The following is a 24,296-nucleotide window of genomic DNA, read 5'->3' as shown; positions in this document are numbered from 1 at the left end:
GACCAATCAAAACAATAGATCACACACAGCACTATTTTATCTGACACAAACTCACTGAGGAGTGTGAAAAAAGATAAAACCCAGCACAGAGGGGTTCAGTGAATGTGGTGGTGAGTGTGTGTAAGTGTGTGAGTGTGTGTGTGTCAGTGGAGACGCTGTAGAAGGACAGAGTGCCGGTCGGACAGTCCACATACACTCCTACTCTGTTAGAGCTGGAGGGAGGAGGAGGGAGATCAGTTCTGTTCTTATTGTGACGGACAGAGTAACTGTTATTAGAGCAGAACAGACTCCAGGACTTTTCATTTGCTCCAAACCCACAGTCAGCACTGACTCCTTTTCTCCTGATTGATTTATATGCCACTGAAATATTAACCCCTTCCCCACTCCACTCAGTTTCCCAGTAACAGCGTCCAGTCAGACTCTCTCTGCACAGAACCTGCTCCCAGTCACTGAATCTCTCTGGATGATCAGGGTACGACTCTTTCTCCCACACACACTTCACCTTCCTGTTCCCCTCAGAGAGAGAGAGGCGTGTGTTCACTGTGTTTGGGTCCAGTGTGAGCTCACAGGCATCTGCACACAAGATACACACCACACAATCAGACACACAACACACACACACTCACAAGCACGACACACACACACACACAATCACAAGCAAGACGCATACACAAGCATGACACACACACTCACAAGCGCGACGCACACACAAAAGCGACACACTCACAAGCGCGACGCACACACACTCACAAGCACGATACACAGACAAGCACAAGCACGACGCACACATTGCCACTTTAAAATAAAAATAAACTAAAAGGTTTCTAAATGGCTTAAAAGCCTGTTATTACATGATTATTAATTACACTGAACACTTTAAAAGTGATTAATAATCCTTTGTAACACAGAGAAAGGAAGTGTGACAGTGAACTCTTTTGTGTCTAATACTGAAAGTGTGAGAGAATTTAGTGAAAATGTGGAGGTAAAGAATAAGCTCAGACCTGAGAATGTGAGTTTAGTCATTTCACATGTTAAGGTTCACCACATTATCATTAAAGTAGAAAAAGACACTCTGGTGGTGGGTAATTCATTAAAGAGTTAAACTCATTAACAAATATGTGCTGGAGCTGACGGGGTTAATGTTGACTGATGGAGGAGACACAGTGAGGTCAGTATTCGGCAAGATCTGAGGTTTAACTGTAGATGGATGTGGGTTCACTTTTTGGCAAACAACAGGTCACTGTTGCCCTTTATATCTGTGTTATAACTGATTATTAATGTGTTAACAACATAACTATTAATAAACAGAATTTAAAACATTTATAAAGTGGTACCTACACAATACACAAACAACACAAAATGATACACAACGAATGTAAAGAGAAAGAGCAGGAGAGAAAAGTGAAAGTGAAACAGAAAAGCAAAAGAGCATGAAGTAGGAAGAGGGAGCGAGAGAGAGAGAGAGAGAGAGAGAGAAAACCTACATTTTCTTGGTCCTGGTTTCATCCTGATCTCTCCTCCATGCTCCAATTTACAACACACACACACACACACACACAGTTCATTTCCTCCATTTCCCTCTGTTCCTCTCAACCTTCAACACAGAATAATGCAGCAGAGTCGCTCTTCTACAACTGCTCCATTAAACCCTTTCTAGAGCTACACTCAGCTGCTCATTTATTAGGTTCTTCTGCTTTGTACCTGCTCTCACTGACCATTTCATCACAGACCCCTACACTGCCCGACCAACACAACTCTCACACTCTAATATTTCACTGGACCACCTTTAGCATTGATTATGCTCCACATTCACCATGGCTCTGTTTCTACAACCTTCTACAACACCACAACATTTATTTCCTCCAGAGCTGCCTTCAATTTTGGTGGAGATCTTGTATTGACGACGGGAGAGTCGGACCACTCCATAAAGTCTTCTCCAGCACGTCCCAAAGACTCTCAGTGGGTTCAGGTCAGGACTCTGAGGTGGTCAGTTCATGTGTGAAAATGATTCCTCACTCTTTCACAATCTGAGCCTGATGAATCTTGGTGTCGTCTTGGAACAATCCCCTGCTGGGACGACCTGGTCATTCAGTCCATTCAGGTCCTCAGTGGACTTCATTTTACTGCCACACAGCACTGCTGAGTCTACACCTGACCCACTGAAGACCCCCAGATCATAACACTGCTGAGTCTAGACCTGACCCACTGAAGACCCCCAGATCATAACACTGCTGAGTCTAGACCTGACCCACTGAAGACCCCCAGATCATAACACTGCTGAGTCTAGACCTGACCCACTGAAGACCCCCAGATCATAACACTGCTGAGTCTAGACCTGAGCCACTGAAGAGCCCCAGATCATAACACATCCTCCAGAGGCTTGTACGGGGGCACGGTGCTTGACGAGGCCATAAACTTCATCCACTTCCCGTCTGACCCTGACACCCCCATCACTCTGGAATAGTGACTAATACTCCTTCTCTATTAGTGTTCGAGCTAGTTTTCATATTATCACTGGTCTGTATTAACCCTGTCATACGACCATAGCTACAGCTTTTTTAGTTAGCTTTCTAGTAACCACCATGAGTATGAGTCTTGGTTCTTTCCAAGGTTTCTTCCTTGTGTACTGAGGGAGTTTTTCCTTGCCACTGTTGCCCCTGGCTCGCTCATAGGAGTCTTGGACCCGGATCTCTGTAAAGCTGCTTTGTGACAACTTTCTGTTGTGAAAAGCGCTATATAAATAAAATTTGATTGATTGATTGATATAGAAATACAGTAACAGCAGAAGACATCAGTAACTGAACATACACAAATACAGAAAGCTGTTTGTACCTGAGTGTGTCCAGTCTGCAGTGTGGATCCTGCAGTTTAACAGAGAGCAGCTTCACTCCTGTGTCTCCTGGGTGATTGTAGCTCAGATCCAGTTCTTTCAGGTGTGAGGGGTTTGAGCTCAGAGCTGAAGCCAGAAAAGCACAGCCTTCCATTTTAACTAAACAACCAGACAATCTAAAGAGAGAGAGAGAGAGAGAGAGAGAGGTAAAGTGAGAGATGTGGTATTTACTCAGAGCAAAGCAAGCTGCTGTTTAGAATCAAACATCAAATTCAGTTTAATTTACAAAAACACTTCAGTATAAAACAGGTTAAAATCTAAAGGTAAAACTTATTTAAAAAAAGTTTAAAAACCTTACCATAATTAATAAAAAGACCTGGATGTTTGTTTTCATGAATCAAAAACATTTTAGAGTCTGTTCAAAACCTCACTCAATAGAAACGAAATCAAATCACAACACAACATTATCACAACACTGTCCCACAGAGGGGTTATTACTAGAAGTAAATATACAGACATTTATCCAGTAAAGGTGTCTATACCATGACCTGCCTGTTGTGGTTATGTTGAGGGTAAAAATCATTTGATATTTAAAAAACAGACAGTTTGAGAGTCAGATTATGATGTGTGTGAGCGCAATTTCTCTCTCCCCACTCTCTCTCTCTCTCTGTGCTCATTGGTTTCACATTTGCGATTAACTAACACAATATAAAAAAGGTACAGATTTAACCTGGTGTTACTGCGTCCTCTATTTTTGACATTGATGTGACGCCATATGTTTCCTTTTACAGACACAGATACACATTAAAAAGTACTTGTGTTGTGTTTTAATCCCAATGGAGTGTAGCCTTGGCTAATGGTTACAGACCGGGCTTGGTACCGGAAGGTTGCTGGTTCAATCCCCAGGTCCAGCAGGAACATCCATGGCTGAAGTGTCCTTGAGCAAGGCACTAAACCCCAAACGCTTTGGTTGTGTGTACACAGCCCCTAGTGCACTAGTGTGTGTGTGTGTGTGTGTGTACCACAGATGGGTTAAATGCAGAGGACACATTTCACTGTATGTTATACAATGACAATTAATTGCACATCATACATTAAATATTGCATTATGTAAATTATATTCTAGTAATCCAGTCTTTTCCTTAATATTTTATACTAGAGCTTACATTTTTTAATGTTTAAAGTCATGTTTGTGAAGAATAGAAAATGAAGAATAAAACCCCAGAACTCTGACCTGAGTGTTTCTGTTATATCCACAACAAAAATGAACCCACACAGAGACGGAAGAACGAATAATCTGTTTACTGCAGTAGGAAACAAAACGTACACCAGCTCTCCTTCAACCCGTTCCGACCAGCGCGCCAGACTACATTACCCATCATCTTTTACTCTCTCTGAACGGCACTACGGATAGCCACAAAGTTCAAAACATTGCCCAATACACTACATATCTCCTTCCCCCTTAAATGATAAAGGTACAAACATTAGTTATGCACTTGTATACACATTAACAACAGAACAGCAGAACAAAGTCTCTTATGTGGGAGAGAGGGTAGACTGCCTCTACTCCCTACTAAACCCAGGGGATTATTCTGCCCCTATCCTTGTGGGTTGCTCTTTTTTTTTTTTTTTTTTTTTTTTTTTTTACAAATCAAGACGATCAGGTGGATTTCTGGTCCTCTGTGGATTTCTTCTTAGAGCAGGAGTTTCACATGGAGCAACAGAGACAGCGGAAGCTTGTGGAGAGGGAACAGAAGATGTCTTTGACATATTCGGGTTTGACAGTTCACTAGCTAAAACTAGATCCAAGTCCTCTGCCACTGAAGTTCCAGCAGATTGACTTGGAAGCAACTGCTCAACATGTCTCCGCCAAACTTGGTTGTCCTGAGTGCCAACCTTGTATGAAACAGGTCCAGACCTTTGAAGAACAACTGCAGGAACCCACTTCTCTTTTGTGCAGTAATTGCGAGCAAGGACATGATCTCCCTCAGAGAAGTGTCGGTCTTTAGAACACTTGCTGCGTTGGATGACCTGGCTTTGTTGTTTGTTGTGGACATGTGTTTTGGTAGGTGTGGGCCTCAGCAAATCAAGTCGTGTGCGAAGCTGTCGTTTCATGAGTAGACCTGCAGGAGATGCTCCAGTGGATGCGTGAGGGGTGTTGCGATATTTTAGCAGGAAAGTATTTAGACGCTGCTTGAGAGGAGCTTCATGTTTTGATGATTTCAGCGCATGTTTTATGGTCTGGATCATTCTCTCAGCTAGCCCATTCGTGGATGGATGATAAGGACTTGAGAGGATGTGGTTGATGCCATTATTCTGTAGAAACTCCTCCATTTCTCTAGACACGAATGATGGGCCATTATCAGTAACCACTTGTTCTGGTAGCCCAAACCGTCCAAACATTTCCCTCAGAACTTGAATTGTGGCCTCAGAAGTGATTGTAGGCATGACTGAGACTTCAGGCCATTTAGAATGGGCATCTACAGCTACTAACAACATAGCACCCTCTACTGGCCCTGCAAAATCAAGATGCACACGTTGCCATGGATTTGCTGGCCACTCCCATGGATGTAGTGGAGAAGGGCTTGGCATATTTCGAACTGACTGACATGATGGACATGATTTGGCAGTTTCCTCAATTTCCCTATCCAGTCCAGGCCACCAAAAATAGCTACGTGCCAGCTCCTTCATACGGACAATGCCACAGTGTCCAGAATGCAGCTCTTTTAACACTGGTCTTCTCAGTTTGTGTGGAATTATCACACGCATGCCCCACAGCAAACATCCAGAGGTGACTGTTAACTCCTTCCCCCGTGAAAAGTAAGGTTGGAACTCAGGTACAGCTGCCAGAGTTTGCAGTGACTGCCCTCGCATTAGACAGTCAAGTACTTTTGACAGTACAGGGTCTGTTCTGGTCGCTTGTTTGACCTGGTGAGCAGTGACAGGTGTGTTGTCCACCATTTGAAAGTAAAAGATGTTCTGGTCCATGTGCTGCGGACAATCAGGCAATGGAAGTCTCGACAAACCATCTGCATTTCCATGAGCTGATGATTTCCGGTATTTAATCTCATAGTCATGAGCGCTAAGGATAAGTGCCCAGCGTTGAAGTCTGCTTGCAGCGAGTGTTGGCAAACCCTTGTGTGAACCAAAAATGGATGTAAGTGGACGATGGTCTGTTAACAGAGTGAATTTGCGTCCAAAGATGTAAGTGTGAAATTTCTTCACACCAAAAATTATTCCAAGTGCCTCTTTTTCGATCTGAGGGTATTTTGTCTCTGCCTTACTCAGAGTTCTTGATGCAAAGGCAATTGGTCTCTCTTCTCCAGTTGGTAAGATATGAGACACTACAGCCCCAATCCCATATGGAGATGCATCACACGCCAGCTGAAGGGGCAAAGAGGGATCAAAGTGTGTCAGTACTGTCTCATTTGTGAGTGCGGCTTTTGCTTTGTTGAAAGCCCTATCACACTCTTTGGACCATTTCCATGTTTTGCCATCACACAACAATTCATACATTGGTTTCAATAAGGTAGCCAACTGGGGTATGAATCGCCCATAATAGTTCAGAAGACCCAGGAACGACCTAAGTTGGCTGACGTTCTCTGGGACAGGAGCATCCAAAATTGCTTTCAGCTTTGATGGGGCAGTATGTAGGCCATCAGCATCAATGACATGGCCTAAATATTCCACTGAAGACTTGAAAAAGTCGCACTTGTCTTCCCGTACACGTAGACCATACTCTTCAAGTCGCCCCAGTACTCTGTCCAGGTTGTTTATGTGCTCTGTGTCATTACGTCCAGTAACTAAAATGTCATCAAGGTAACACTGTACCCCTGGAAGACCACTTAGAATCTGGTCCATGGCCCGTTGGAATAGTGCTGGTGCTGAAGTAATACCAAATGGTAATCTGAGGTATCTAAACAATCCTCTATGGGTTGAAATTGTGAGATACTTCTGAGAGCTTTCGTCCACATGCATTTGTAGGTATGCTTGACAGAGATCAATTTTGCTAAATTTCTTGCCACCAGTCAGCCCAGCAAAGAGATCTTCAATTACAGGCAGGGGGTACTGTTCAGTTACTAGCGCTGGATTAACAGTAACCTTAAAATCTCCACACAAACGAACTGAACCATCTCGTTTTAGGACTGGAACCACAGGGGTGGCCCAGTCGCTGTGGGAAACAGGTACAATCACACCTTGTTCCAACAGACGGTTAATATCAGCATCAACCTTTGGCTTGAGAGCATATGGAACACTTCTTGCTTTAAGAAACCTTGGCTGATGATTTGGATTTACTTGGAGTCTCACCTTCATGTCTTTCATGCACCCCAGTTCATCTTTGAACACCGAGCTGTGTCGCTTTAGCACTGTTGTCAAGCTAGATTTTTCAGTTGATATTGATTGTACTTTTAACCAGTCCAACCGCAATTTCTCTAGCCAAGGCCTTCCTAAAAGTGCTGGATTGTCCCCCTTGACCACATAGAGCAACAGAATTGCTTCCTGTCCATTTAGCTCTACTTTAACTTGAGCTTTGCCAAGCAGTGGTACTGTCTCACCCGTGTAGGTCTTTAACTGGATATTGGAATGTTTCAGTTTTACATGGTGTAGCTTCTCTGTATAAAGTGTCTCTGATATTAGTGAGACAGCAGCTCCTGTATCAATTTCCATCCTTATGGGATGCCCTTCTATTAGAACTGTGGTGCCATAGGCTGCAGAGCCCCCCTTTACTGTCAGTATTTTTATGGGCAGCGCATTCTCCGTGTCGCTTTCACTGCTATTTACTGGTGTCTCTCTTACACAGTGCACATTTTTCTTTTTGTAATGGAAATTTGCTTGTTTCCCACTCTCAGTTTTATTCTGACGAGTTCCACTCTTGTGCTTAGAACTCATGCAGGCTCGTTCAACATGGCCCTTTTTGTCACATTTATGGCAAATGAGCTCTTTTGCCCAGCACCCAGTAGGTAAATGGCCTGTTTTACCACACCGATAACACTGCTTTGTCGTCGGCCTATCATGTCCAGCTGTCACATTATGCACTCTGGCTGAAGCACCTAGCTCTTGTGCCTCTTTTGCCACCAATTCCATTGACAATGCTATTTCAATAGCTGTCTTTAGAGTTAGGCCAGCTTCTGTGAGCAACCGCTTCTGTATTGCCTCACTTCTCAACCCACACACTAACCGGTCACGTAGAGCATCATCCAGATTATCTTTAAAATCACAGTGTTCACTAAGCCTCTTCAGTACTGCAACATACTGTGCAATGGTTTCCCCATCTTCTTGGTTCCGCTTGTGAAACCTAAACCTCTCTGCAATTTGCAGTGGCTTGGGTGAGAAGTGTGCGTCTAGAACTTTAACAATGTTGGTGTATGAAAGAGTACCTGGTTTCTGTGGCTGGACTAAACTCCTCAGCAGGCTAAATACCTTTGCTCCCATCACTGTGAGGAAAGTTGCAACCTTCACTTCATCTTTGATGCTGTTTGCTGCTACAAAGAATTCAAATCTCTCAGTGTAAGCTCCCCAAGTCTCCACTGACTCCTCAAATGGTCCAAAAGCTCCAGTTAACACAGCCATTTTCTTTCTGTTCCGTTTTTGTTACTTTCTTTCTCACCCGCAAAACACAGGCGAGTCTCTGTCTCGTACCTATGCAGCTAGCGGCAGCCACTCACAGCTCCAGTCGACAAGTTTCACTCAGTGACGATAGCAGCAGAGTGCAGCACAAGTTCGTCGATCCTCGTCGCCAGTTTTATGTTATATCCACAACAAAAATGAACCCACACAGAGACGGAAGAACGAATAATCTTTTTACTGCAGTAGGAAACAAAACGTACACCAGCTCTCCTTCAACCCGTTCCGACCAGCGCGCCAGACTACATTACCCATCATCTTTTACTCTCTCTGAACGGCACTACGGATAGCCACAAAGTTCAAAACATTGCCCAATACACTACAGTTTCCAGTTTACAGAGTGAACTCTTCAGTGCAGCAGAGAGCTTCTCCACTCCTGAATCCTGCAGGTCATTGTTACTGAGGTCCAGTTCTTTCAGGGAGGAGTTCACCAGTAAAACTGAGCCCAGATCTTCACAAGACTTTCCCCCAAGTTTACACCCAGTTAGTCTGTAAAGAGAGAGGACATTACTCACTGAATAGTTACAGGAACATTTCTGAAAGAATTAAGAAAGACATGTTGATTTCATTTAGAGGAGAAACAAACAAACAACAACAAAAACAAACTAAAAAATCCCACTGCAACTCATCTTTCCTCCAGTAGGGGGAGAAAATGCTTCATTTAAACATTAAAACACACAGTTTAACAGAACAGAACTGAAGCTTCACAGAAACCTCTTAGAGCAGCTGAAGAGAAATGCCTCAAATAACAAGATAACTTTAGGAATAACAAAGTTCAGTCTGATCTTTTACATTACACTGATCAGACTCTGTGTAGAACATTAAAAGATAAAAACCAAAGAGTCAGTGTCTGTATATCACTATAATAATAAACCTCTGCTCTGGTTCATAGCCTGTATGACTGATAATATCACCATGGGGATAGTCTGCTGTTGACTGTTACTCCAGCAGTTTTTACCTGTGTGATACTTGAATGCCGCTAACTTATGGTTTGAGGCTTGTTGCTGCTAGCTTATGTTTACAGATGTTGCTGCTATTTTGTTTGATGATCTTTGCTGCTAGCTCGAGGTTTAGTTGTGGTGCTGCTAACTTTACTTTAGCCTAGCTTTACTTCAGCCATTTTAAATCTGTGGATTGCTCTTCCCTTGTTAAATCTCTCTACCACCACCACTGGTGTGGGCACATATACATTCCATGGTAGGACAAACCCTGTATATACACACACTAGGTAAGGGGTGAGTGCCACATTTGTATTTTTGGGGCAGGTTAATTTTATTTGTTAGGAAACTTTTGTTTAAATCTTTTCTTTGGCACCATCCACAGTACACCCAGTAGTAGTTGGTAGGTTTTAGCATTTGAGATTTTTCATTGTCTTCTACTTCTCATATCACTGCTACAACTACATTTGCATTGTTGTATTCTTAAACATTCCACTACTGCTGCTTTATTGTACCTTGTACTTCGCTTTAGATAAAAGCTGAAAAGAGCATTCTGTTGTTCCCTCACTTCCACGTTACACCACACATTCCACGTTACACTCATCCCTTCATACCTCTAGATGCATCTTACAAAATAGTGTGGGGCACAACATTGTATCCTCTAAATAAAATGTTAAATGACAAATTTAATGTTGGTGAAGCATAAAAATCAAGTCTGAAACCGACAGAACTGACCTGAGTGTCTCCAGTTTACAGTGTGAACTCCTTAGTGCCTCGGAGATCAGCTTCACTCCTGAATCCTGCAGGTCAGTGTGACTGAGGTCCAGCTCTTTCAGGGGTGAGTTTGGTGATTTCAGAAAAGAGCAGAGACTCTCATAGGTATTCTTGGACAGATTAAAGCCAGACAATCTGCAGGGTGAAGTAAACACAGTACACAGTTTTTAGATACTCACCCAAAACCAGTCTGGAAGTTTGTCTAATTCAGCATCAGCACTGAAATATTAAAATACATTCACTGTCACACAACACTCACACGGCCTTTCTGCAGTTGCTCACAGCTGGGATCAGTCTCCAATAACCCTTCTCAGTGGTTTTGTATTTCCTCAAGTCCAGTTCATCCAGCACCTCGTCTGAGTTCACAAGCATGTAGGCTAACGCTAAACACTCTCCAGTAGACAGTTTATTTTCTGAGTGTTTCTCTGATTTGAGATACTCCTGGATTTTACTGGATAAAGAGGAGTGATTCATTTCAGTGAGACAGAGGAACAGGTTGATAGATCTGTCAGAAGAAAGGTCCTCTCTTTGTATTACACATTTGATGTACTGAACTGTTTTCTTGATGCTCTCAGAGCTGCTCACTGTGTGTGAGAGTAGGTCCTGCAGGAGTTGTTGATTGGACTCCAGTGAGATGCCCAACAGAAAACGGAGAAACAGATCCAGGTGTCCAGTCTTACTCTTTAAAGCTGTACGCACAGCTGCTTTCAGCAGCTCGTCCAGTGAAACACTGTCAGACCACTTCATGTTTTTCAGCTTCAGAAGCTGCAGTTCCTCCATGTTGTTGCTCACATAGCAATGAAACACATAGAAAGCAGCCAGGAACTCCTGAAAGCTCATATGCACAAAGCAGTAAACCCTCCTCTGGTAAAGCACAGACTCCTCCCTAAAGATCTCAGTGCAAATCCCAGAGTACACTGAGGCCTCAGTGACATCAATCCCACACTCTCTCAGGTTGTCTTCATAGAACATCACATTGCCCTTCATCAGCTGTTTGAAAGCCAGTTCAGACAGTTTCAGAAACATGTTCCTGTTGGATCTCAGGAGTTCCTGTAGAGTTCCTCTCTCATCTTCCTCCCCATACTTCTCCTCCCTCATGATTGTCTGAGTGCACAGGAAGTGTGAGTACATTGCAGTCAGAGTTTTAGGGATTTCTGTGGTCCCTTGTTTCATGATTCGCTGAAGCACAGTCGCTGAGATCCAACAGAAGACTGGAATGTGGCACATGATGTGGAGACTCCTCGTCGTCTTAATGTGGGAGATGACACCGTCGGCTTGGTGTTGGTCACTAATCCTCTTCCTGAAGTACTCCTCCTTCTGTGGATCATTGAATCCCTGAATTTCTGTCACACGGCTGATGTACTGAGAGGGGATCTGATTGGCTGCTGCTGGTCTGGAGGTTATCCAGATGTGAGCAGAGGGAAGCAGGTCTCCTTTGATGAGGTTTGTCATCAACACGTCCACTGAAGACACCTTGGTCACGTCTGACACTTTCTCAGACTCTGAGAACTTCAGTGGAATTCTGCTTTCATCGAGGCCGTCAAATATAAACACAGTTTTACACACGTCATATTCCTTTGTGTCCAGACCTTGGAGCTCAGGATGGAGGGCACACAGAAGTCCATGAAAACTGTACTGTTTGTCTTTAATCAGGTTCAGCTCTCGGAATGGAAGTACAAACATGAACTCTATATCCTGATTGGCTTCTCCTTCAGCCCAGTCCAGAATGAACTTCTGCACAGAGAGAGTTTTTCCAATGCCAGCAATGCCTTTAGTCAGAACGCTTTTAAGTTTTTCCACTTGTGGATCTTTATCTTCTTCTCCTTCTTCACGTCTCAAATCTTCATCCATCACAGCTCTGTTGTCGTCTTCTTTCATTTCTCCCATTGTACACTGTACAGGATTAAATATGTCTAAACAGTTTATTGGTGTATCTGTCAGGTTTTGTTTCCAGGGTTTGTTCTCAATCTGTAAAACTTCATGTTCTTCATTCACTCCTTCCCTCTCTCCCTCGATGATGTAGAGCTGAGTGTAAACCCTGTTCAGGAGGATTTTATTCTCTTGTATTTTGAATCCCTCAAATAAGCTCTCGTACTTGTTCTTCAGGCTGATTTTGTTTCTCTCTGAGACACTGAGCAGGACATCATCCACTGGTTTGTATTCATCCAGCTCCATGGACTCCTCCGTGTGTGGAAACTGAACAGAGCCTGTTTTAAACCTCTTTCTGCAGCAGGGACAGGTCAAGTCTCCTGAGTGGACAGACTGGTCCCAAAGGCTCCTGATGCACTGTCTACAAAAAGTGTGTCCACAGGTGATAGAGACTGGATCTGTCTGAATCTGCTCACACACTCCACAATTGGAACCATCCTGGAGTAGCACATTCCTCCTACAGAACACAGTAATGCATCAGTGTCACAGACATAAACAGTATCTCATTTCTATTCAATACACGCAGTCATTCATTTTCTTGTCAATGTTAGTTATGTCTCCACTCAGATCGGTTTAGCTAATTATCTTGGGATCATGCTGTCTGTAATTAAATAAATGTCTAAATTAATGAAAGAAAGTGCCTTTCAGAACAAGATATAAGATGTAGACTCTAAACTGTAAAATATTTAGCATTTACTCTGTCACATTTAAAACATTTATTCAGGAACATTCTTGGAAGCAATCAGTTGATTTTATGCCGTAGCATGATATGCTCGAACCTATACCATAGCATAATGTGCACCTCTCCACAAATGTAACTATGTGTCACATTGATGCAGACCGCAATGAGTGTGACTGTTCAGTAACTGGACAGATATTGTTTATGTTGAACTGAAAAAGTAAAGAAACACGAAACATGACCTACCCCGTAAATAGTGAACTTTAAAGATTTTAAAAAAAGTAATTCTACTAGACTCCACTACCATGTGTAATACATAGTAAAATGTGATCTGGAGACACACAAAAGAATTGGATGTAAGCCTCAGAAACATCATCAGCTAATGAACAAATTCAGATACTTTAAGGTGCACACTTTACTGATAGATACTTCAAAATGAACACAATTTGTGTAAAATCCAAAAGCATTAGTCAATAAGAGTGAATGTGTTCGCACAGTGAGACATGAACAGAAGGTCATCATGCACAATACCAAGCACTGAACTGCATTTTCTGGACTGACGGAGCACCATTTAACACCTCAGGAGTGAGGCAGAGTGGCGTCTGTGATCCAGAACTGATCATTCATCATCAGTACCTCACATTACTAATGGATTTGTTCTTGAGAGCAGTCGAAGTCACATGGCAGTGTTCTTCCAAAGTCAAAAGCAAAGTCAACTACTCCCTGTTAATACCATTTATTTCTGAAGGAGGAGTCTACAACCTCCTGGTCATATATTAGATCACTGTATAATGTGGAATTGTGTAAAGATGTTAAAGTAAAAGGACGCTTCCTGAGGAACTTCTTGCTGTAAATCACCTCCATGTTGCATGATGTTGTGTCAGTGTCTCACCTCTGGTCTGTACCAATTCTTTCATTACTGAAATTATGAGGGAGATCCATGGAGATGTTGTTCTTCAGAGACACACAGCTGGGCTCTGGAAGTTCTGCCCTGAATGTCTGCAATCTGAAATATGAAGTGTGAAATCAAGAAAAAGAATAACTTTAAACAATATTTCTTGCCATTTATTCAGGCTAATAACTGGAGATAGTGCTGGGCCATGTGGCTGATTAATGATATCACTGTTGTTTTATGATATTCTATATTTTTACCCCATTTTCCAAACTTTTGGGACAATTTTTAAAATATAGTAAAAAACAGACTTTTCTCTCTACTTTTTTTTTTTGTTAATTCTCATAAACCCTTTCTTTACTGACAAAAGGTACAAAGAAAATTTTCAAATGTTTTCACTGAACAACTTGACTGTGTTTTGCAAATATAAAAAAAAAGTAAAATGTGATGTCTGCAACAATTTAAAAAAAGCAAGACGATTTACAATAAATACTTGACAATACAATAAATACGCAAGACAATTTACGATACAATAAAAAAAAACAATAAATAAAGGCAGGGGACAGTGAAATAAGCCCAAGTACTGGGAGCAGTAAGGTGAAGTTATGTCCATTCTGTGTAAACATTGTATATAGCGGCAGTTTTTGTCCATAAACATAAACACTGTCCTCTTACGTTTAGAAGCAAGTAGACAGTTTGAAAAGGTGAGATTGTGTGTGTGTGTGTGTGTGTGTGTGTGTGTGTGTTCAGTCCAGTCCCTGATGAGTGCATTTTTTCATACCACACTCTGATTGTTCAGGAGTCTGACAGCTTGGGGAAAGAAACTGTTTCACAGTCTGAATGTGAGGGCCCAGAGTTTACAGACTGTTTAAATTTTGCCACTTTGAATCTTTCCATTATAAGCAGGTGAATAGAAAAAGGTATAATAGAAGCACCCACCTACAATTTCAGTCTTTTTATGAATAAAACAAAAGTCTTAGCACATAATTGCACATAAAACTCTGAGCCAAGTTTGGTTTTTCAGGAATATTTAACAGATAGTGCCCAGATTTATAACGGATATCTGTAGGGAACATGCAGGATTACCCTGTCATTTGGAAATGAGTGCATTAGTTCATGCACATTTTAGAATATAAGATGAATATCATTCATTAATTATCTCTAAGAACTTATCCGTCTCAGGGTCGTGATGGGTCAAGACAAGGCGACACACACTCACACATTCTGTCACACCTACGGACACTTTTGAGTCACCAATCCACCTATGAACACATGTTTTTGGAGCGTGGGAGGAAACCGGAGCACCCAGAGGAAACCCATGAAGACACAGGGAGAACACACCACACTCCTCACAGACAGTCACCCGGGGCGGGACTCGAACCCACAACCTTCAGGTCCCTGGAGTGGTGCGACTACGACAGCTACCTGCTGCACCACTGTGCTCCCCTTAAGAGGGATATTTTTACTAAATGAACCCACATCACGATCATTGACAAAATAAAAACATTTATAGTTTCTAAATAAATAAAACAGCAACATGTTTATTCCATAAAAATGAAAATTCTCATGAGAATCTTAACACAGGAACTTAATCTGATGATTAAAAAAGAATTCAGAAAAGAATAATTCTAATTCATTTCATAAAGATATTTAATTAGTTAACTGATTTCATTGTTTATGGTCTGTTTTTGATGAGGGTCTATATTTCCTGGATCTTTTTGTACATTTTTATCACTGAAAACAAATGGTGCAGGTTAGCTAATGCTAATATAATAGTTCTCAACAATGTGCAGTAAATGAGGTCTGAATGGTAAAAGAAAACTGAAAATGGATTTGTTCTTGACAGCAGTCGAAGTCACATGGCAGTGTTGTTCAAAAGTCAAAAGCAAAGTCTTCCTCAAAAGAATATAAGCAGATACTGCAGCAAAGTGGGAACTACTCCCTGTTAATACCATTTATTTCAGAGGAAGGAGTCTACAACCTCCTGGTCATATATTAGATCACTGTTTGATGTGGAATGCTGTAAAGACGTTAAAGCAAAAGGACGCTTCCTGAGGAACTTCCTGCTGTAAATCACCTCCATGTTCCATGATGCTGTGTCAGTGTCTCACCTCTGGTCTGTACCGATTCTTCCGTTACTGAAAGTAACATCGTGATGCATGGACTTGTTGCTCTTCAGAGACACACAGCTGGGCTCTGGAGGTTCTGCCCTGAATGTCTGCTCTCTGAAATGTGAAGTAGAGACAAAACAATGAAGTTAAAGTACTTTTATCTGAAAATGGCAAAATGGTCATTAAGCACCATCCCCAAATTATCTTTAAATCTGTAAATATCACAGGTTATAATTAACTCAAACAATAACTGAACACATGACTTGTCAGATAATGGGGATTTGTAAGTTATGGAACAGTGTAAACCGTGAGATAATGACCTATACCTTCAGAACTAGGAGGAATAAGGTAGGAATATCCACTTTATTTTGAAACAAAGAAAGTAAGAAAGGGTTCTTCATTATTTTTCTATGTGAGATTTCCTCTTCGCTGCATTAGTTCTGGGTCAGAGTTACAAAACAGTAGGATAGTTCTCCAAACACCATACAGACCATAATACTGAGTCTTTACCACATCCTCAGCTTTTTCATCGAGAGGGAGGAGAACACAAAGTTACTGGACGTAACAAACAAAACCAGTTTAAAAAAAAAAGTGGAAATATGGGAAAGAAAATCTTTCACAAAATTCTTTTGAATGCACCATGTCCCTCAGAGCAGTGAAAATAAGGTGGATACAGTAAAATGTATGACACTGAACCCTTACAGAATCTATAAAGTGTAATGTGTAATATTACAGCGATGATGCATACACCCGAGTGTCTCACCTCGGGTCAGAAGTAGCCATTTCACTGCTGTGAAAAGAAGAATCAATCATAGAGTTGTAGCTCCTCATAGACACAGATCTGGGCTCTGGAGAACAGCCTTCGGATCCCTTCCATCTGGAAAAAATGAAGAAGAGACACATGAACAGATCTCACAGCTGATAATATAAAAGGAAGGAGAATTCAGATATTTAAATATCAGTCTGGAGTTAATAAATCTAGCCACGCAATTACAACATTCATATGTGTCATATTCTGTTATAACACAGGGCCAGCCATGGCCTCATAGAGTGTGTGTGTGTGTGTGTGTGTGTGTGTGTGTGTGTGTGTGTGTGTGTGTGTGTGTGAGTTCTCTGCCACAGATGGGATAAATGTCAAATATACATTATGTGGTTTGCTATAAACTGACAGATTAATACACATTTACATTTTTGTTGTCTGCTTATTTTGAAGTGTGCTCTGAAAATTTTATTTCCCAAATATGCCCAAATTAATAACTGCATCACACACCTGTGACTTCTGGGAATGAATAAATCTGAAGAGCCATTAGCAGGAAAAACTGAAAAACTGAATGGTGCGTCTAAAACAAGCAATAGAAGAGGCTCACGTTAAATCTGAGCTTTCTTCTCCATTGTTGAAGTTCTGAGGCTCCATCAGGACATTTTTATTCTTCACAGACACAGGACATGCTTCTGTTTCCTGTGAAGAGATTTTCACATTTAAAGGATGATGAGGACACTGTCAGAGGGGAGAGGACTGGAGGCAGAGGCAAAAACAAAAGTGTTCTAAGTCAAAAACAGCAAACAGAGGGTAGGGCAGATGGTCTCTGTGTTAAAAAACAGAATTAGGTGATTATTTTAATAATACAATAAAACAGCACAGAACTGAAGTAACACACACAAGATTTTACAGCGATGAGGGTCAGAGGACACATAAGAACACACGGGGTCATATGATATGAAGCAATGAACAGCACAACAACTGAGTGAAAGAGTGTGTGAGTGAGTAACAGACTGCGCCACTCAGTGAGTAACTGATAAATAAATAAATGTGGTAAAGGTCCCCAGTGTGGGATGTGTGGAACAGACACAGCTCCTGTAAAACACAGGATTACAACCAGAAGACAGTACAATGCCTCTCTGGTCTTGTTTTACTTAAATAATAAATCACTGTCCAATGTGTCCTTTGTTCATCAGCAATCACGATTCACACCAAAATAATACTGATATAAATACAAACCCATAGGTGTATATTAAACAATACAATCAAGTACAGACACTATGTCCCCATTCTCTATGTCTTCGCTCCTAAATCAATCAAATCAATCCTAAATATGTTCTCAGTAGAGGTTCACATGAGGCTAATTGTCCAACAGGGCATTACAAAGCCATAAATACACACTTACAGTTTTAAAACCCCATGACGTTCAGCTAAACAAAACATTTGAGTAATCATTGTGTTGTTGAAGTTTGAATATTAATTTATCACATAAAATGTACAAAAGGAAATGGTGTAAGAAGATAACTGCTGTGTACAGAACTCAATGGAGAAAAATGATAATGAGGCTACAAGGCTCCAGATAAAAATACCACATAAAGAGCCAATCATTCCAAAAAAAGGAAAATAAATCTGACGGGACAGGATTCACAGAGTTTACAGAAATGTGCACGATCTGTGAATTTATGCTTATTTTAATCATGAAAGATGATGAAAATAAATGTAGCTTGGTTCAGTTTACACACCTAAAATAATGTGAGTAGAGAGACGGTCTAATTTTCACTGGGTAAAGAAACTCTAGAGGACTAGCAGATGACCAACACTAACTGTGTTGTGACAAATAAGCTGATTTTACATCACCGGTGCAAGTGCAGTGAGGTAGGTGTGTCTTATAGAGTGGACAGTGTTTAGAAACTCCAGTAGCACTGTTGTGTCACACACTACACCACCAAAACGTCAGTCTCACTGCAGCACTGAGAATGGTCCTGACCACTGAATAACGGGATAAAAATGGGGCAAAGAAAGTATGCAGAGCAACAAATGGACTACAGTTTGTAATTGTTAGACTTAGAAAAAACTGTAGCCCGTAAAAGTTGTGAAACAAAGTGCTCCTGTGTTGTTAATGGAGCTGAGAGAATGGGCAGTCAGTGTAGGAACAAGGAGGTGGTCATAAAATAATAATAAAACATATTATATTTATGTGTGTGTGTGTGTGACACCAACGACCCATGAAACTATAGGCGTGAGTAGGACGCCATTTGGGTAGAAGCCACTGGTCGAAAAAGGCCTGTTAACAAACATCAAGCAGATACAAAACTACTTCCCAGTAAACAATTAGCCGGTGATTCGACGTTGAAATAACGTAATGACTGCCGTGTAAAAAAAACGTTCTCTTAAGGTTGAAAATGAAAGTTGAAAAGACGTCCAAACACAGACATTGAAAAGACGACTATTAGACGTATTTTGGACGTCCATTGACGTTATTAATTGCTCCCGAAATAAATTACTTGTATAAAACTCGTTTTGGACGTCTACTGACGTTATCGATTGGTCACCACTTAACTAACTTATTAAGATGGATTTTGGACTTCCATTGACGTTTAAAATATGTCCTTGACGGACAGACTACTTTTAGGCCTATTTTGAACGTCCAGGGACGTTCCTTGTTTACTGGGTTTGCTTATATTTCTTCAATTGTAACGTCTAAATGATAATTAAAAACTTTAAAGAAACGGTCTCACGTCACGTGGAAACCCTAGAACAGAAGAGACACCCGCAGATGTTTTCACGTCCTTATCCGTCCAAATATCTTTCACATTAATCACATGAACGCGCTTCTCCTCGGACCAGACCAGAGCTGGAGCACCGCTTAAAAACAGCTTTAGTTGAAGACACTCGCAGCTCTCGGTGGAAGAAGTCCCTGTTTGATGTCCACACCACGGAGCGAACGTCAAGTCCCGTTTGTTTTAAATATTTTATTCATGTATCCGCAGATCTGCCGTGATTTCCGGTTTAAAGCGTTTGTTTACAGCTACAGCAGCTTATTCCACAGCGGTTTAAATTCAGAGAGATACTCATCATTTTCACACCGCCGTCACTGTGAGCTTTGTCCCTGTTCACACGCAGGATTGAGTGGTTTTAATAATTTAACAGATTCAACGAAGTGACTCCACAACTGTTTAAACGCATTAAAGATCATTAACGAACTTACGTTAAAGTCGAAGCGGTGAAGTGCGGACACTTTCCTCTTCTCTTTCTGCAACTTTCACTTCCACTGTGGCCTCTGTGTGGACAACTCTATGGAGTCAAAAAGGGTCAAAAAGATCTTGAATTTGTAAAACAATACTCACAAATGTAACGGACTTTGTAACTGCGTTTGAGCAACTGCAGACACGTTTGTTTAACAAATCGGAAAACTGATTTGTTGCTGTCAACCATAGCGCTTTTCCACCAAAAGAACTCTGGTCCTTGAACCGGTTCCGTTCCTGATTCTTGGAACATTGGTTCTTTCCAGTGAACCGCGGCGTTTCTACCCGTTTAGATGGGAATCACGAATACGTCATGAGCGGGGGACGCTGTGGACGAGTTCAGAGGCGTCCTGCTGACCTTGTGAACAGCGGAGAAACGTAACCAAGAGCTCAGAGCTTCAAATACACCCTTATCGCCCAGTGGAGCTTGACAGGGTCATTTCCAACGTTTCATATGAATAAATAATAGGACAAAAACAGGAACACGCACCGTTTTATGTGCTTTTGTGAGATTCTGGTGCAGTTAGGCGCGATGCCACGCGCTTTGGTCAGAACAGCTGCTCTTGGTTACATTTCTCCGCTGTCCGTAGGCGGCAGTTCACTGGAAAGAACCATGGTTCCAAGAATCAGCAACGGAACCGGTTCAAGAACCTGAGTTCATTTGGTGGATAAGCGCAATGGTTGACAGAAACATATCAATGATTCAATTATTGGTTAAACAAACCTCGCGATCTGATTGGTCCAGCTAAAGCTTTCCTATTGGTCCATCAATTGGTCGTCAAAACAGGGTCTTAAACCCGCAACTGCAAAAAGAGATTCGCACGCAGCAGAGAAGGCGAATGTGTGGATTATTTCCACCTCATTCAAAAACTCCCACTGTCACATTTGGAACCTTAAAAAGGTTTGCTCTTGCACATTTTAAGACGTTTGAGAAGGTACTGATTCACAAATTCACGACATTCGATTTACAAATTCAAATTTTTTTTCATATTTGTGAATTTAAATTATTATTATTGTTGTTTTAAATTTGATGATTTGTGGATTTTAGTTTTACGTGTGTGCAGTTGCTCAAACGCAGTTACAACCCAGTAAACATTTAGCCGTTGATTCAACGTTGAAATAACGTACTTGACTGTCGTCTAATTAACGTTTTCTTAAGGTTGAAAATGAAAGTTGAAAAGAGGTCCAAACACAGACGTTGAAAAGACGACTAAAAAGTCACATTAAAGACGTCCTTTTAAAGCCGTTATTTAAACGTTGAAATAACGTACTTGACTGTCGTCTAATCAACGTTTTTTTAAGGTTGAAAATGAAAGTTGAAAAGATGTCCAAACACAGACGTTGAAAAGACGACTAAAAAAAGTCACATTAAAGACGTCCTTTTAAAGCCGTTATTTCAACGCTGAAATCACGTACCTAAATGTCGTTCAATCAGCGTTTTTCTAAGGTTGAAAATGAAAGTTGAAAAGACGACTAAACAAAGTCACATTAAAGACATCCTTTTAAAGCCGTTGTTGTGCCGAATTCAGCACCCCCGCCGCGAGATGCATCCCCAGCATATTTAGTCCTAAGGGAGGTTAATCAGCGTTTTATGACAAAACGGGCAAAATATCATGTTCATTTCCGTCAAAAAAAAAAAAAAATTGCCTTTTCCCCAGTAGAAACACTCTAGATGTTGAGATGTAAAAAAGAAAATGTCGCTTGTAAATAATAAAATGATATAATCTACATGCACCACTGCTTTTTCTGAAGTCAGCTTCGACTTATTCATTTTCTGACCACAATGAAACTCCTACATATCCTGTCGCAATTTTTATGGAATATTTAAAAACTGGAAATAAATAGGAATATAGGACAAAAGCAGCGAATTGTAAATAAAATTACCACTTCATTACTGTACTTGCTAAAATGTTATATCCATGAAAATGTACACATGCTGCCACTGCCCAAACATAACTGCAATATTAATAGTTGAATTAGAAAGAAATGTACCCAATTTTAATTCTGGCTACATTTCTGGTTTAGCCATGAAAGGTATTTTATATTGATCCTATAGGTGTACTGACAAAAACAAACCTTATTTGTGTGTACAGAAAGAGAGTTACAGGGGGATGCTTTTTAAGGCAGTCCACCTGCCTGAAAAGGCACCCCTCTTAATTCTGGCTACATTACTGTTATAACCATGAAACTTATACAGGTATTTTATATTGATCCTATAGGTGTACTGACAAAAACAAATCATATTTGTGTGTACAGAAAGAGAGTTACAGGGGGATGCTTTTTAAGGCAGTCCACCTGCCTGAAAAGGCACCCCCTCTTTATTCTGGCTACATTACTGTTATAACCATGAAACTTATACAGGTATTTTATATTGATCCTATAGGTGTACTGACAAAAACAAACCATATTTGTGTGTACAGAAAGAGAGTTATGATGGGGTGCTTTTTAAGGCAGTCCACCTGCCTGAATAGGCACCCCCTCTTAAAAATGCTGTGTGTTTTAAAGTAGAAAGAAATAAACACTTGATTCAAATAAGATATTTTTTGAAAAATACAACCACACATCATCATCATCATCATCATTTTCTTCTCCGCTTCTCCATTTCAGGGTCGCGGTGACAACCACACATTTATTCTATAATATAAAAACAATATATTATGAAAGAAAATATATTATTTAAACTGCACATGTAAATAAACATTAGAATCTAGAAACAAGTTCAAGCAAACTTGTAGCATAATAATATGTTATGGCAATTATTTTAATGATAATATATATAAAAGCATGTTAATAAATAAAAAACAAATATTAAAACTATTAAAAACTATTATAACAATCAACAGTTAAACAATTTTTTAATTATCTTAAAGTATTTTTATCTGAAAATGAACACAATACTGTATACATATATACATACATTACATTTGCAAATAAACTAACTTTAAAAGATTCAAGTATATTTAACCAAAAAAACATCAAATGTTAGAAAGAAGAGCACCCCTATTTGAATGCTGGACACATGTAGACTCTATGCAGTGTAGCCAGAATTAAGCAGGGGTGCCTTTTCAGGCAGATGGACTGCCTTAAAAAGCATCCCCCTGTAACTCTCTTTCTGTACACACAAATATGGTTTGTTTTTGTCAGTACACCTATAGGATCAATATAAAATACCTGTATAAGTTTCATGGCAAAAACAGAAATGTAGCCAGAAATAAAGTAGGGTACATTTGTTTCTAATTCAACTATTAATATTGCAGTTATGTTTGGGCAGTGGCAGCATGTGTACATTTTCATGGATATAACATTTTAGCAAGTACAGTAATGAAGTGGTAATTTTATTTACAATTCGCTGCTTTTGTCCTATATTCCTATTTATTTCCAGTGTTTAAGTATTCCATAAACATTGCGACAGGATATGTAGGAGTTTCATTGTGGTCAGAAAATGAACGTACACGTTTGTTTTAGAATAAGTCGAAGCTGACTTCAGAAAAAGCAGTGATGCATGTAGATTATATCATTTTATTATTTACAAGTGACATTTTCTTTTCTACATCTCAACATCTAGAGTGTTTCTACTGGGGAAAAGGCGATTTTTTTTTTTTGACGGAAATGAACATGATATTTTGCCTGTTTTGTCATAAAACGCCGATTAACCTCCCTTAGGACTAAATATGCTGGGGATGCATCTCGCGGCGGGGGTGCTGAATTCAGCATAACACCGGCCGGACAGTCCACATACACTCCTACTCTGTTAGATCTGGAGGGAGGAGGAGGGAGAGCAGTTCTGTTCTTATTGTGAAGGACAGAGTAACTGTGATTAGAGCAGATCAGACTCCAGGACTTTTCATTCTTAACACTTGTGTTTATTTTCTCCACCACAGTGTGTCGTTGTCGGCAGGATATTGAACACTGTCTCGGAGGGGGGATCGTTTCCAGTGGAAAGGGACTGATCTCCACTTGAACCCCATCTCACCTGTTTGAGGAACGGGACACGGACCGACCTCCCGTCCCCTGACGTGCTGAAACTCAGGACAGAACCTGGTGGTTGAACATTTATTTTCAAAGTTCCTTGGTGAGTATCTTTCATTTCAGAAGGAGTTTATACGTGTGACGTCTGTAGAACACTGTCTGTGTGAAGGGATTCAGTTATTGGTCGGTCCAAGAATCTCAGAAATGGGTCAAAGTCATTCAAAGAGAGGGAAAGGGAAACCTTCCCCAGCCCCAATAGTGCACTGCAATGACCCTCCGTTTGGTGAATTAATAGAGGCATGAAACAAAGGGAACCAGACAGCTGCGTTCAATCAGACGAGTGGAAAAATACTGTCACTTTCCCCCCAAGGGGACATTAAATAGAAATGAACTAGTCGACTTTAAACAACAATCACAAGCTCAACACAACAGGTCTGATAAAGCTGAAGAGCACTGTAATAGTAACAAAGTAAAACACAAACCAGAGGAGTTCCCATGGAAACCAGAGTGTCATGTGCTTATGGAGAGTGGAGAAAGGCAGCGC

The 24,296-nt window shown here is 40.7% G+C and overlaps 2 protein-coding genes across 2 annotated transcripts in view; both read right to left on the bottom strand.

Annotated features, from left to right (window-relative positions):
• LOC136687628 (NACHT, LRR and PYD domains-containing protein 3-like) overlaps positions 1-13,639 on the bottom strand; it is a 29,025-nt gene extending 15,386 nt beyond the window's left edge. The window contains exons 1-6 of the mRNA XM_066662138.1: positions 13,509-13,639; positions 12,060-12,553; positions 10,427-11,966; positions 10,129-10,302; positions 8,774-8,944; positions 2,817-3,006 (exon numbers count right to left, since the gene is read on the bottom strand). Coding sequence (XP_066518235.1) covers positions 2,817-3,006; positions 8,774-8,944; positions 10,129-10,302; positions 10,427-11,966; positions 12,060-12,553; positions 13,509-13,639 — 2,700 coding nt within the window. The remainder of the gene's footprint in view (positions 1-2,816; positions 3,007-8,773; positions 8,945-10,128; positions 10,303-10,426; positions 11,967-12,059; positions 12,554-13,508) is intronic.
• The window catches only part of LOC136678193 (NLR family CARD domain-containing protein 3-like), a 119,856-nt gene that overhangs the window by 25,016 nt on the left and 70,544 nt on the right, over positions 1-24,296 (bottom strand). The gene's annotated exons all lie outside the window — the stretch shown is intronic.

Source organism: Hoplias malabaricus, chromosome 2 (assembly GCF_029633855.1).
Source record: "Hoplias malabaricus isolate fHopMal1 chromosome 2, fHopMal1.hap1, whole genome shotgun sequence".
Taxonomy (NCBI): domain Eukaryota; kingdom Metazoa; phylum Chordata; class Actinopteri; order Characiformes; family Erythrinidae; genus Hoplias; species Hoplias malabaricus.
This window is presented reverse-complemented; position numbering and strand designations above follow the sequence as displayed.